This window comes from Megascapheus bottae, chromosome 6 (assembly GCF_031878675.1).
Source record: "Megascapheus bottae isolate mThoBot1 chromosome 6, mThoBot2.hap1, whole genome shotgun sequence".
Lineage (NCBI taxonomy): Eukaryota > Metazoa > Chordata > Mammalia > Rodentia > Geomyidae > Megascapheus > Megascapheus bottae.
The window spans coordinates 25,261,790-25,274,496 of NC_143514.1; the positions used below are offsets into that span (position 1 = coordinate 25,261,790).

Genomic DNA, 12,707 nt, shown 5'->3' on the forward strand with positions numbered 1-12,707 from the left:
GTGGTAGAATGCTAGCTTTGAGCAATAACGCACAGGGACAGCACCCAGGCCTGAAGTTCAAGCTCCACAGCTGATAAAAAAAAACAAACCAAACCAAAACAACCCCCTCCCCCACCTCAAAAAAGAAAAGAGCCTCCCATGGTTTGGAGGTGGTAATCAGGGGAATGGTACAGAAGACATCACAAATAGGGGTGGATGTAGAATGGGCAGAGAAAGTAGGAAATTATAAAGATGAGCTAAGTTAGAAAGTGAGTATCTCCAAGTGACACTGTGGTTTAAGTTACTTTCATTAAGCACTGTTTTTTTTTTTTTTTTTAAATTGATGGCCAGTTGTAAATCTAATGAGACTAACAAACATTTTATTTTATTTTTTTAAAGTATAGAAGAACTGCTATCTCTGTCTCTCTCTCTTTTATTTGGAGACAGAATCTGTTATGTAGCTCAAGCTGGCCTCAGAATACTCCTGCTTTAGCCTTTCTAGTGCTAGGGTTACAGCAGTGCACCACCAGGCACCTTTCTCCTTTCACCTTTTGTCTCCTTTCTCATTCTCTTAATAAGTATAATAATAAGTGTCATCCTGAATGGACCAAAGGAAATACACAGTTTACTTATATGTCCTTTTGTGTTATTTATTGATTTTAATTTCTTTATTCCAGTAGTTTTTTTCTTGTTCTTTTCTAGAAAACAATTGGTAATTCCTATATTTCCTAAAAGATCTACCAATTTATAGGGCAACTAACATTTATTTGATTCATATGTGCAGCAAATGTCAGGGTCCTGCAAGTGTGGCAGTTACTGTTCCATGTGTTATAGGAACACACCTGTTTTATTAGACTGTAACCTGATACATACATAAATTTATATTTGAAGATTTTTGTTTTGTAGTTGGCTTCTTACAGCTATTATATAATTTGATTATAATAGTTATAGTTTAATTTTAAGTGTGATGTTTGGTAATATTTCAGTATTGCAACTGATAGAAACAAAACTTTTTTGTTTGAATAATTCACTCTTCGCATTAGCATTGCAAACATACACAATATTTAATTTTAACAGTTAAATACTTCAGTGCAGATTATTTACTTACAGTGTATAAAAAATAGTCATCATGTTGAACTTGTTAATGATTTAATGAATCTAAGAAGAGTTTAATACATTGGGTAACTTTTCGAGGCTGTGGCAAAATAGATCATTTATAGACTAATGCAATCCCTATTATAAAACGTTGTTGACTAGTAAGTTAGTAGAATTATACTGTTTTGCAAGACAAGGAGATGCTTTGTCCAGTTTATCCAACATTCCATTACTTATTAGTTGTTTCTAAGAAAAGCCTAGTGTACATGCTCCCTCTATAAAGTAAATACTTCTTTGTCATTAGAACACACAGAAATGGGTGAAGGGAGAATACTATATTAACATGTTAAAGAAAAGTCATTCAGTCTGCTGATTTAAAAATGAATACAAACATTTTTTTCATTTAAATTGTGAAATGTAGTTTTATATAGACTGTTTTCTGTACTTCTGTACTTTTTCCTTTTTTTTTTTAATGTCGGTCATGGGGCTTGAACTCTGGGCACTGTCCCTAAGCTCTTCATCTTAAGGCTACTGTCCTACCACTTGAACCACAGTGCCACTTCTGGTTTTCTGGTGGTTAATTGAAGATAAAAGTCTTATAGACTTTAGTGCCTGGGCTGGTTTTGAACTGCAATCCTCAGATCTCAGCCTCCTGAGTAGCTAGGATTACAGGCATGAGCCACTGGCGCCTGGGTACTTTTTCCTTTTTTTAAGCTATTTATATTCTTGTGAGAACTGTCTAGTTCATTTGCCCTTTTATTAATTGGATTATTTGTTCTTTTGCTGTTTAATATTTTTAGCTCCTTCTAAATATTAATCCTTCATCTCTTGAATAGTTAGCTAAGATTTGCTCTAATTCTGTGGGTTGTTTCTTTGTTCTGGTGATTGTTTTCATGTGCAGAAAGTCTTTAATTTGATATAGTTCTACTGATCCCTTCTTGCTCCCAATCTTCTAGGTAGCTGGATTCCTAATCAGAAAAAAAATTTACTTCTGCCTATAACTTCCAAGGTTTTTCCTATTATAGATTTTAGTTTCTGGTCTTACTTTGAACTTTTTGATGCAGCTTTTGTTAATTTTTGTCCAGGGGACATTTCAGTCTCTTGTAGGTAGACTCCCAGTTTACTGGCACCATTTGTTGAAGAAGCTTTTTTTGTGTGTGTGTAGTACATGTGCGTGATTTTTTTTTCAAGGGTTAGCTTAATTTAAATGTGAAGTTCTGTGTAACTTTATACAAATTATACAGAAAAGAAAATATATTAACAACTTTGAAAGAAAATTATCAATTTGATTTATGATACTCAATATTCAATTATTATTGATTGACTAGAATCAACCTATTTTTGGTGATACTATATATTACAATAGAATTTTGGAGCTGGGAAGGTCTCTTGGCTGCCAGAATTATAAACAAGTTTTTTTTTATATATATATTTTTTATTGTAATTAATAGAAGGGTTACATTATATTCACCATTGATACCCTTTCTCATGTCTCGGTCCCCATTTCCCTCCCCACCTCCACCCCTCATCTTGTTTTCCCCCCTTCCCTATCAGATTTCAAATAACCAAATAAGCATATATACAATATATCAGATAACAAGGTAAAAAACTGTAACAATATGAGATAACCAAGGGAGAGCAAAAGAGATGAGATATAACATAGTACATTAAGGACAACAATCACTCATTATATGGCTTTTGTTTCTAGATCCTGGAGGGTTCTTTCATTTAGCATCATCCTATATGGCCTTATGTATCTAGGTTTTGTTCTATTGTAAATCTCTGCTAGGAGAGCCTAAGGTTTCTACTGCGTATGACAAATGAGGAGTCTGGCTTACTTCACTTAATATGATTTTTTCTGTTTTTCCATTTCCTTACAAATGGGGGAGGATGTCGTTCTTTCTGACAGCAGCATAGAATTCCATTGTGTATAAATACCACATCTTGTTGAACTAATTTGCTTGAAAATCAGCAGTTCTATACAAAGAGGATGATAAGCATGGAAGAGAAAGTCTTATAATTCGTGTTTTTAATTGAAATAAACATTAAGATGGAAGGCTTTCCTAGTGTTTTGGAGAGTTTTAATTGTTTTAAGGTTATAATATACTCACTGGAGTATATTATGTTTGGAAATGTTAAAAATCGAACCTTCACTACCCTGTCTCATAGAATAACACATGGAGATCTTTATTTTTACTATAAGCCTGCTGGAGATTTTTGATACAGCATTTGAACTTGGAAGGAGATTGAACTAGCTAAATCTCTCCATTTAAATGAAACAAGGGAATAATTTGTTTTCTGTCCATTTGAGAAATGGTTAGTTTATTAAGTAGGAGTAAAAGAAAAAGTCAATATATATATCAGTTTATAACATGTTTCCCCCCCCTTTTTTTAAAGGTCCTGGGATGTTAGCTACTACAAATAGAACTGAACTGGGGGTTGTAGAACCTTCCTCTCCAAGCCCTAGCCCTGTGAAAAAAGGCAGTTCAATTAATTGGTCTTTGTCGGATAAATTAAAATCTCCTCGAACTGTAAGAAAACTCTCCATGAAAATGAAAAGGTTGCCAGAAATTAGCCGAAAGCTGGGTGTTAAAGGAACTTTGAATTATATAAATAGTCCAGATAACATCCCTTCCTTGTCTAAATGTAACTGTCAAGAAATTCATCACACTGTTATTCTACCTTCTGGGAACACAGCCACAGCTGCTAAGAGGAATGTTATAAGCCGATACCATCTTGATACTACAGTATCTTCTCAGCATAGCTACCGGAAGAAAGCCTCTATGAGTTCAAAGTATTCCTGTAAAGGAGGTTACCTGAGTGATGGAGACTCACCTGACCCTATAACTAAATCTACCAAACATGGATCTGAAAACAAATTTGGAAAATCAAAAGAAATTATTCCCAGTAGTTGTAGCAAAAATGAAATAGACATCGATGCTTTTAGACACTATAGCTTTTCTGATCAACCCAAATGTTCACAGTACATATCTGGACTCATGAGTGTGCATTTCTATGGTGCAGAGGATTTAAAGCCACCCCGGATGGATACAAAAGATGTTTTTTGTGCAATTCAGGTAGATTCGGTAAACAAAGCAAGAACAGCATTGCTCACGTGTCGGACAACATTTTTAGATATGGATCATACTTTCAATATAGAAATCGAAAATGCACAACATCTGAAACTCGTAGTGTTCAGTTGGGAGCCCACTCCAAGAAAAAATCGAGTATGTTGTCATGGAACTGTGGTTCTCCCCACCTTATTCAGAGTGACAAAGACACACCAGTTGGCTGTCAAACTCGAACCTAGAGGTCTTATTTATGTAAAAGTGACTCTTATGGAACAGTGGGAGAATTCTCTCCATGGACTAGATAAGAATGAAGAATCAATGATATTTGGTGTTGACATTCAAAAAGTTGTAGAAAAAGAAAATGTAGGCTTGATGGTACCACTCCTGATACAGAAATGTATTATGGAAATTGAGAAGAGAGGCTGTCAGGTATTTTTTCACTGTGTTTCTCTACTACCTCCTTTATTCATTGATTAATTGATTGATTGTAAATCTTGGGAGAAAGAATTCAAGGTAAGGTAAAAACAACTTAGATATTATCTTATTCCACCTATTTTTTTTATTACATTACTGTTTAGGGCATGATTCATACATTGACCTATGTTGCCCATGATTTGATTCCATGTTTCATAGTTCAGCCACTTATGTTGTAATATAGACTGCATGGGTTTTATAACTAAAGATTCAGATTGCTTTACAATGGCATTCTTCAGAAAAGCAGACAGGATAGGTAACGGCTAATTTAAGAAATATTTCCTTATGGTTTGACATCCTATGAGAGGAAGTTCTAGTAATAACTCCCATAGCTGTGCTCTACTTCACTGCTGTTGCTTCCTAGTCTCTCTGTCATGACCTTCTCCTCCTCTACTCTGGGATAACAGGTTGAATGAGGAGAGAACCAGCTAATAGTAAAGCATCTTATTCCCTTTTAGATTAGAAGGCAAAGGCAACCCTTTAAAACAAATAAAAATCCTGGTAGTTTTCATAATAAGATATGTACTTGTTGGCCAGTCATCGAACCTTATCTTTTTTATTATAATTAATACTTATGGGTTATAATAATGAGAGACAACATATCACTGAGGAAAATATTGAGATATAGTAAGGGGTTATACTCATTCTTCTACTGTACAATAAGCCTAAATATATTGTATTCTGATGCATTTCTATTTTAGTGCTATCAGAATTTGTAACATTGATTAAAAAGACCAGAGAAAATGTAAATATCACAAAATGTGAAATACTTGCTAATTTAAAGTATCTGACTTTGAATTTGATGCAGAAACTCTAGAAAGAGCATAGGTTAATGGAATCTTACATTAAAATATAGAAGCCTGGGCATCAATTGCTCCTTTTAGCCCTGTTATGTTGGACATTGAGGGTCTTGACTGCTTCCTCTATAAATGTGTATAGTAGGGTCAGGAGTTTGGCCTAGTGGTAGAGTGCTTGCCTAGCATACACAAAGACCTACTCTTCTTTGTTAAGTTTCTCCTTTTTGTTTGTTTATTTTTGGTGTTAGTCCTGGGGCTTGAACTTTGGCATTGCCCCATAGCTTTTGTGTTCAAAGCTAGCACTCTACATAGCTCCACTTCTGGCTTTCTGGGTAGTTAATTGGAGATGAGAGTCTTACAGACTTTTCTGCCTGTGCTTGCTTTGAATCATCATCCTCAGATCTTAGTCTCCTAAAAAGCTAAAATTACAAGCAAAAGGAACAAGCACCTGGTTGAAATTTCTTCATTTTCCCTCCATTTTAACTTAAAAAGAGTTTATGACTCAAATACTTGTTTAACTACTGTAACATGCTAACTCTAAGAAATGTTAGGTTCATTTTAAGACAAAAGGTGTGAAAGTCACAATTCTGGGGTAGGGAAATACTGATTCAGCATATAAAAGAGAAGGGATTCTATCTTTTTCTTAAGAGAGCCAAGACTACAGAAATTATATTATTTGAATTGAGGTGAAATATTAGGACATTTTATTAAACTAATCAGTTTAGACTGTGATGAGACTTCAAAAGCTGTGTTGGAGGTATTATCATTAAATGCCATCAGAACTTATTTGCTTGTCAAGTTCATGTGATTTATATTGTACTCTTATGTTTTTTCTTTGTTGAATTTATCATGATGTGTCTATAATTTTATTTCTAGGTAGTAGGCCTATACCGATTATGTGGTTCAGCTGCAGTCAAGAAAGAACTTCGAGAGGCTTTTGAAAAGGATAGCAAGACTGTTGGTCTGTGTGAAAATCAGTATCCAGATGTGAATGTAATAACAGGTAATAAATAGATTGTAGATTTTATTTTATATACTCATTTTGGAAAGGTTACATCTACAGAAAGGAGAATTGAAACACTATGTTTTGTAACCTAGTTTTAATTTCATTTGATTCTTGTCTGACTTTCCTTCCTTCAAAAAACCTTCCTCATTATTTTCTGTAGTAAAATATGGGTCCTGCCCTTAAATAGCAAACAAACAATGAGAGAAGTAAAATGTACAGTAGATTAGCTATAATAACTAAAAGAGAGACGAATTAATAAACTGCTATGAGAGTTCAATTTGTGTCTTAGGTTATGAAAAGGGCATTGACTGACTAAAGAATTTAGACTATTTATTAGGCAAATGGATTCCATTAAGGAAGTACAGTCATTGAAGATTTGTTTTTAGGAATATTAATCTGACAACTCTATGTGATGGATTTGAGTAGAAGAGACCAGAGAGAGGAAAAAGAATACACATATAATGTACCACCATACTCAGCTTTCTTTTTTGTTTTGTTGTTTCTTGAACTATGGACCTCTTGCTGAGCTTTTTCACTTCCAGCTAGTGTTCTGTTTGAGCTACACCTTCACTTCTGACATTTTGCTAGTTACTTAAAGATAGAGTCTCTTGGACTTGTCTATCCAGACTGGCTTCAAACCTGGAGGCTGAGCTTCTGAATAGCTTGGATTATAGGCATAAGCCATCAGGAAATTGCTGATCAGGATTCCCAGGATGATTTCAAACTGTGATTCCTTATCCCTGCCTCCTTGTGATAATGATTTTTAGGTTATTGCTTTATTGTTTTCAGATTGCTGAAAATTGACTATAATACGTACATTAAAAACATTTACTATAGCTTGTTTCCCTTTAAAGTCTGATCAGCTGTTTCTGATTTGTTTTCTTTCTTTCTTTTTTTTTATTGTCCAGATAATGTATAGAGAGGTTGCAGTTACATTTATCAGGTAGTATAGTAGGTACATTACTTTTCATACATTGATACCCCTTCTCATGTTTTTGTCCCCATTTCCCTCTTCCCCCGCAATCATCTTGTTTTCCTCTCTTCCCTTTCCTATTTCAAATAAATAAATATATACAATATACCAGGTAACAAAGTCAGATACAGTAACAATATGAGATTAACCATAAGGGCACTGATTTGTTTTCTAAAGGTATTCTTAAGGATTTTTTGAGAGAACTTCCATCTCCTCTGATATCAAAACAGCTCTATGAGTCTGTGTTAGATGCAATGGTAAAGAGTCCTTTGAAAATGTCAGCAAATGGTTGTGAGAATGACCCACGTGATTCTAAGTACACTGTTGACCTGTTGAATTGTCTGCCAGATGTGGAGAAGGTAAGCACAATTGCTGTACATTTCTTGAAAGCCAGTAAATGAAGTATGTGCTTAGCTCCATAGCCACAAACTCTCCTTAAGTCTTTGTCTTTTGTGGCACTAATGAATTTAAGCTCTGCCTTTATAACTTAAAAATTATCTTCAAATAGTTTTAACAAGGGTATTTTAATCGAGTATGTCCATTTATGGTACAGTGTATCTTGATCAGGATCACATATCATTCTTGCTTGATCGCTTCTTAAATAGTATAAATCTAGAAATCAGCTTTCTGGCTTTAGCATGCAACTTTAACCTAGATGTAATTTCATCTTATAAAATTATAATTACCAATATCTAAAAGCAACTATTATGAACACTTTGGTGTGGTTCCTTTTACTATATTGAAAATATTAGTGTATTTAATTTAAAATATGCTTAATATGTTTCAAGTATGTCACAGTGTGTATGGCTTACTGAACATTAAGACTTAAGCTCCAATTCTTAAGTTGTTCCTTTCTTCCTTCCTCTCCCAAATTTAATCTTAGTACCAGCATCCTCAGGTACACCAACTGAAAGACAAAAGTCTGGCTGACCTGTATAATCAGCCTTAGCCTAAAAATTGAAGCGAAGGGATTAGAGGCATGGTTCGCCTGGCATTGTACCAGCCAGTTATCAAAAGCGTCAGATATGAAGTTCAAGTTCCAGCCTCAGACCAAAAATAAAGAAGGGAAAATAAGAGAAAGAGTTGGCTAGGCTTGTGTAGAAGCTGACTTTTCTAGCATTTATTATGATGTGGGTAACAAAGCTCAAGGATGAGTAGGAAGAAACTTTCAGTCCAGTAACTTTATTAACTAGTTAATGGTGGTCCCTGGATGTCCTATGTCCTCTCCAATTAGATTTACCTTTGGGTGTATGTATACACACATAATTTTCATACATTTTCTGCTGCAAATTGGGCTCTTGTTTCTGACCTGATATGACTATATTCAGTAAGATTTCATTTAATGTAGGCAACTCTAAAGATGTTGTTGGATCATTTAAAATTGGTGGCATCTAACCATGAAGTGAACAAGATGACCTGCCAGAATTTGGCAGTGTGCTTTGGACCAGTATTATTAAGTCAGAGGCAAGAGACTTCTACCCATAACAACAGAGTCTTTACTGATTCTGAAGAACTTGCAAGTGCTTTGGATTTTAAAAAACATATTGAAGTGCTTCATTACTTGCTCCAGCTCTGGCCAGGTAAGTGATTTTATGGAAATAGTTTACAGTGATGAGATGTCTGAATTAGCCAATCATTAAATATGTCCATATATGATTGAAGAAAATCTCTTCTAGATTTTTACCTTTTCAAATAGTTATGAAGTTGATACCTTGCCTTTGGATTTTTCCATTTGCACTTTCTGCCTTTTAGTTTTTTTTTTTTTTTGCCAGTCCTGGGCTTGAGCTCAGGGCTTGAGCACTGTCCTTGGACTTTCTCAAGGCTAGAGCTCTACCACTTGAGCCTCAGCACCACTTCTGGCTTTTTGCTATGTATGTGGGGTACTGAGGAATCGAACCAGGGTCTTCATGCATGCTAGGCAAGCACTTTAACCACTAGGCCAAACTCCTGGCCCCCTTAGTTTGTTTTTGAGATAGGGCCCTAATTAACTTTGCCCAGGTTGGCCGCAGACCTGAATGAATCCTCCTTTCTATGTTCATCTCCTGAATGGCTGGGATTACAGTGGGTGAAATTACTAAAACATAAAATTTATTAAAAAAATATAAAATGTGGGGCCGGGAGTTTGGCCTAGTGGTAGAGTGCTTGCCTAGCATGCACAAATACCCGGGTTCGATTCCTTGGTACCACATACATAGTAAAGAAGCTGGAAGTGGTGCTGAGGCTCAAGTGGTAGAGCTCTAGCCTTGAGAAAGTCCAAGGACAGTGCTCAGGCCCTGAGCTTAAGCCCAGGACTGGCAAAAAAAAAAAAAAGTCTATAAAAAAATATAATATGTAAGTTAAAATCATGTCTTTGAAAAATGTTACGAATATTGTTATTCACTGAGTATTATTTCAGTTGTCTTCTTTAGTGAGAAAGACCAATTATTACTGATTCGTTTCCATTTTATATTAGTGAAGGAAGTATAAAAGGAGAGACATTAAAAGAATAGACAATAGAAAGAGAGAAGAATTATGCATAACTTTAATACCTCTGTCTCAGCATTTTTTCTTTTTTCTGGCCAATCCTGGGGCTTGTGCTCAAGTCCTGAGCACTGTCCTTGGGCTTTCTTAAGCCTAGAGCTCTACACTTGAGCCACAGCACCACCTCTGACTTTTTCTCTGTGTGTGGTACCAAAGAATCCAAACCAGGTCTTGGTGCATGTTACACAAGCACTCTACCACTAGGCCAAACTCCCAGCCTTGTCTCAGCATTTTATACGAAGCCCTTTTTATATATAGAAGTACCTTAGACAATATTTTGTTCAAAGACCTTGATCTGGTATGAACTTCTGTGGCAATCTTCTACATAATCACTATAATACCAGAAGATTTATGTTTTATCTGAGAAGAATATAGCTGCAATGTACTGATGGCTCACACCTGTATTCCTAGCTACTCAGGAGGATCACAGTTAGAAGCTAGCCTGGGCAAGAAAGTCCATGAGGCTCTTAGAACACTAGAAGTGGTGCTGTGGCTCCAAGTGACAAAGTGCTAGTCTTGAGCACAAAAGCTTCGGGACAGCACCCAGACCCCGAGTGCAAGCCCATTGACAACCATCAATCAATCAATCAATCAGTCAAGCAGATATGAGGAATTGAGGAATGTTAATGGGATTGTTAAATATGTAACCAGAATGGGAAAATAAAATATCTGTACTATTTCCAGGCAATAAATGAAGACTTAGTAGCTAATGCTGTATAATGAAACGCAGGTAACAACAAATGGTCAACTAGTATTTATGCATTTTATCAAAGTGAAATTTGGGCTGCTTAGAAAATTATGACACTGCTGGCTAATTGCAAAAAGCCCACCACGATCAGAACTTTTAGAGTAATCCCTTTAGATGTATTTGCTTCATTTAGATGTTTGCAGACAAATGGAATTTTTTATTTTCTTTTGTTTGTACACAAACATGCCTTGCCTGCTTTTGTAGCCTTAATTTAGGAGAAGCTCCTAGCTTAGCTACTATTTGAATTATAGCTAGATAATAATTAACTTGCACAGAAAGTTAATCAGCATTGAAATTTCTTTTTATTTGGGGATGTTCTGATGCAGCATGAATTAGCACCACTGAATATTCTAGCTTCTGTTCCTAATCTTAATTATGTCTGATGGTAGAAAAAAATAATTATGGAATGCTGACCTTTGATAGTGTGCATGTCCTTTCTTAATGCATGTTTGTAGTTGATTATTAAATGGCTTATCTCAAACTCTTTTTTTTTTAATTTTTTTGAACTGTTTTTTTCAAAGATCAGTTAGATTGCTATCACTAAAACCAATTTATTGTTCATTTCTAGTGCAACATTTAACTGTCAAAGAATCAACAGACAATTTATTCCCAGAGCAATTGTCCTCTCTGAATTATCTGAGGCGGAAGAAAGAACGACCTTACATGTTAAATTTTCATAGTACTGATTCCCCAGGAATACTTAGACCAAAGCAGACCAAATTAGATAGTCCACTCAGCAATCGGTATGCAGGAGATTGGAGCAGCTGTGGAGAAAACTACTTTGTAAATACAAAAGAAAATTTACATGATGTGGACTATGACGATGTACCTTCAGAAGATATAGAAAATGAAGAAGACTATAGCAAAATGGATGCAGCAGAAATGATGATTGAACAGCCAGTTCCCATGTCCAAAGAGTGCACATTGCAGACCTATTTGACTGTGCAGACAATTGAGTCTACAGTCAATCAAAAAGTTAATCTCAAAGATCTACAAGAAAGCATTGACACTTTGATTGGCAACCTGGAGCGGGAGCTCAACAAAAACAAGCTTAATATAAGTGTTTGAGATTGAGGGATTCCCTTCCTCCCTCTCTCCTGTCTTTTTCTCTCTCTCTCTCTCTCTCTCTCTCTTGCTCTCTCACTCTTTTTCGCTCTTTTTCTTTCTATAATGTCAAAGTTTCATATTACGCCGTATTTCCTTTTTTTTTTTTTTGCTAGAGCTCTACCACTTGAGCTTCAGTACCACTTCCGGCTTTTTTCTAAGTATGTGGTACCGAGGAATTGAACCTGGGTCTTTGTGCATGCTAGGCAAGCACTCTACCACTAGGCCAAACTCCCGGCCCCCGTATTTTCTTAATTCTTGAAGCCTTCATTTAATTTATAATAAGTTCATTATTGAAATTAAAACATTGTTCATTAATACAATGTGGATTAATGTTACCAAATTTCTAGGGGTAAAGGTAGCTTGGACATTTGGGGATGTTTTAAGGAACTTTGCCAGTTTTATGGTGATGACTTTCACATGCACTTAAAAGGTTCAAGTAGGTTGTTGGCTCCTCCAGGTTTCATACTTTATGAGCATGCCTGTGTAGCTGGGAAAAGATGTCCCTTTTAGAGGAACAGTGAGCTGCTCAGACTGAATTGCAGTAGCAATCTTGTGCACTGCAACATTATTTGGTCATATTTCATTTGCAATGCAAATGCTCTAAGAACCTTTTTATAAATGAAAGTAAAATAATACAAATCTTAATGCATTCTGTATTAACATTCAGTAATTATTTAAACTTAAAAGTTAAATATTTTTATAATCTTAAAAATCTGTATATATTTATAGGTACACATATGTATAGGTATTAGGGTCGGAGAGAAAGATTGGATATAGAATCACACGTTTTCTAAGGTATATATGTCACCAGGCCAAAATGATTAGCTTGCAGAGTCTTTTTCAGGGAAAGAACATTTGGGTTAAAGGAGATATTGCACAAAAACACTTGAATAGAAACATTGTAGAAAAATCTGAATAGAAATAATAGATTTTCCTT

The 12,707-nt window shown here is 35.3% G+C and overlaps 1 protein-coding gene across 1 annotated transcript in view; it reads left to right on the forward strand.

Moving 5' to 3' along the window:
* Positions 1-12,496, forward strand: part of Syde2 (synapse defective Rho GTPase homolog 2) — a 29,054-nt gene extending 16,558 nt beyond the window's left edge. Inside the window, exons 3-7 of the mRNA XM_090334502.1 lie at positions 3,472-4,574; positions 6,293-6,419; positions 7,573-7,754; positions 8,744-8,975; positions 11,232-12,496. Of these exons, the coding sequence (XP_090190628.1) occupies positions 3,472-4,574; positions 6,293-6,419; positions 7,573-7,754; positions 8,744-8,975; positions 11,232-11,731 (2,144 nt within the window). The 3' untranslated portion in view covers positions 11,732-12,496. The remainder of the gene's footprint in view (positions 1-3,471; positions 4,575-6,292; positions 6,420-7,572; positions 7,755-8,743; positions 8,976-11,231) is intronic.
* Positions 12,497-12,707: the final 211 nt, after the last annotated feature.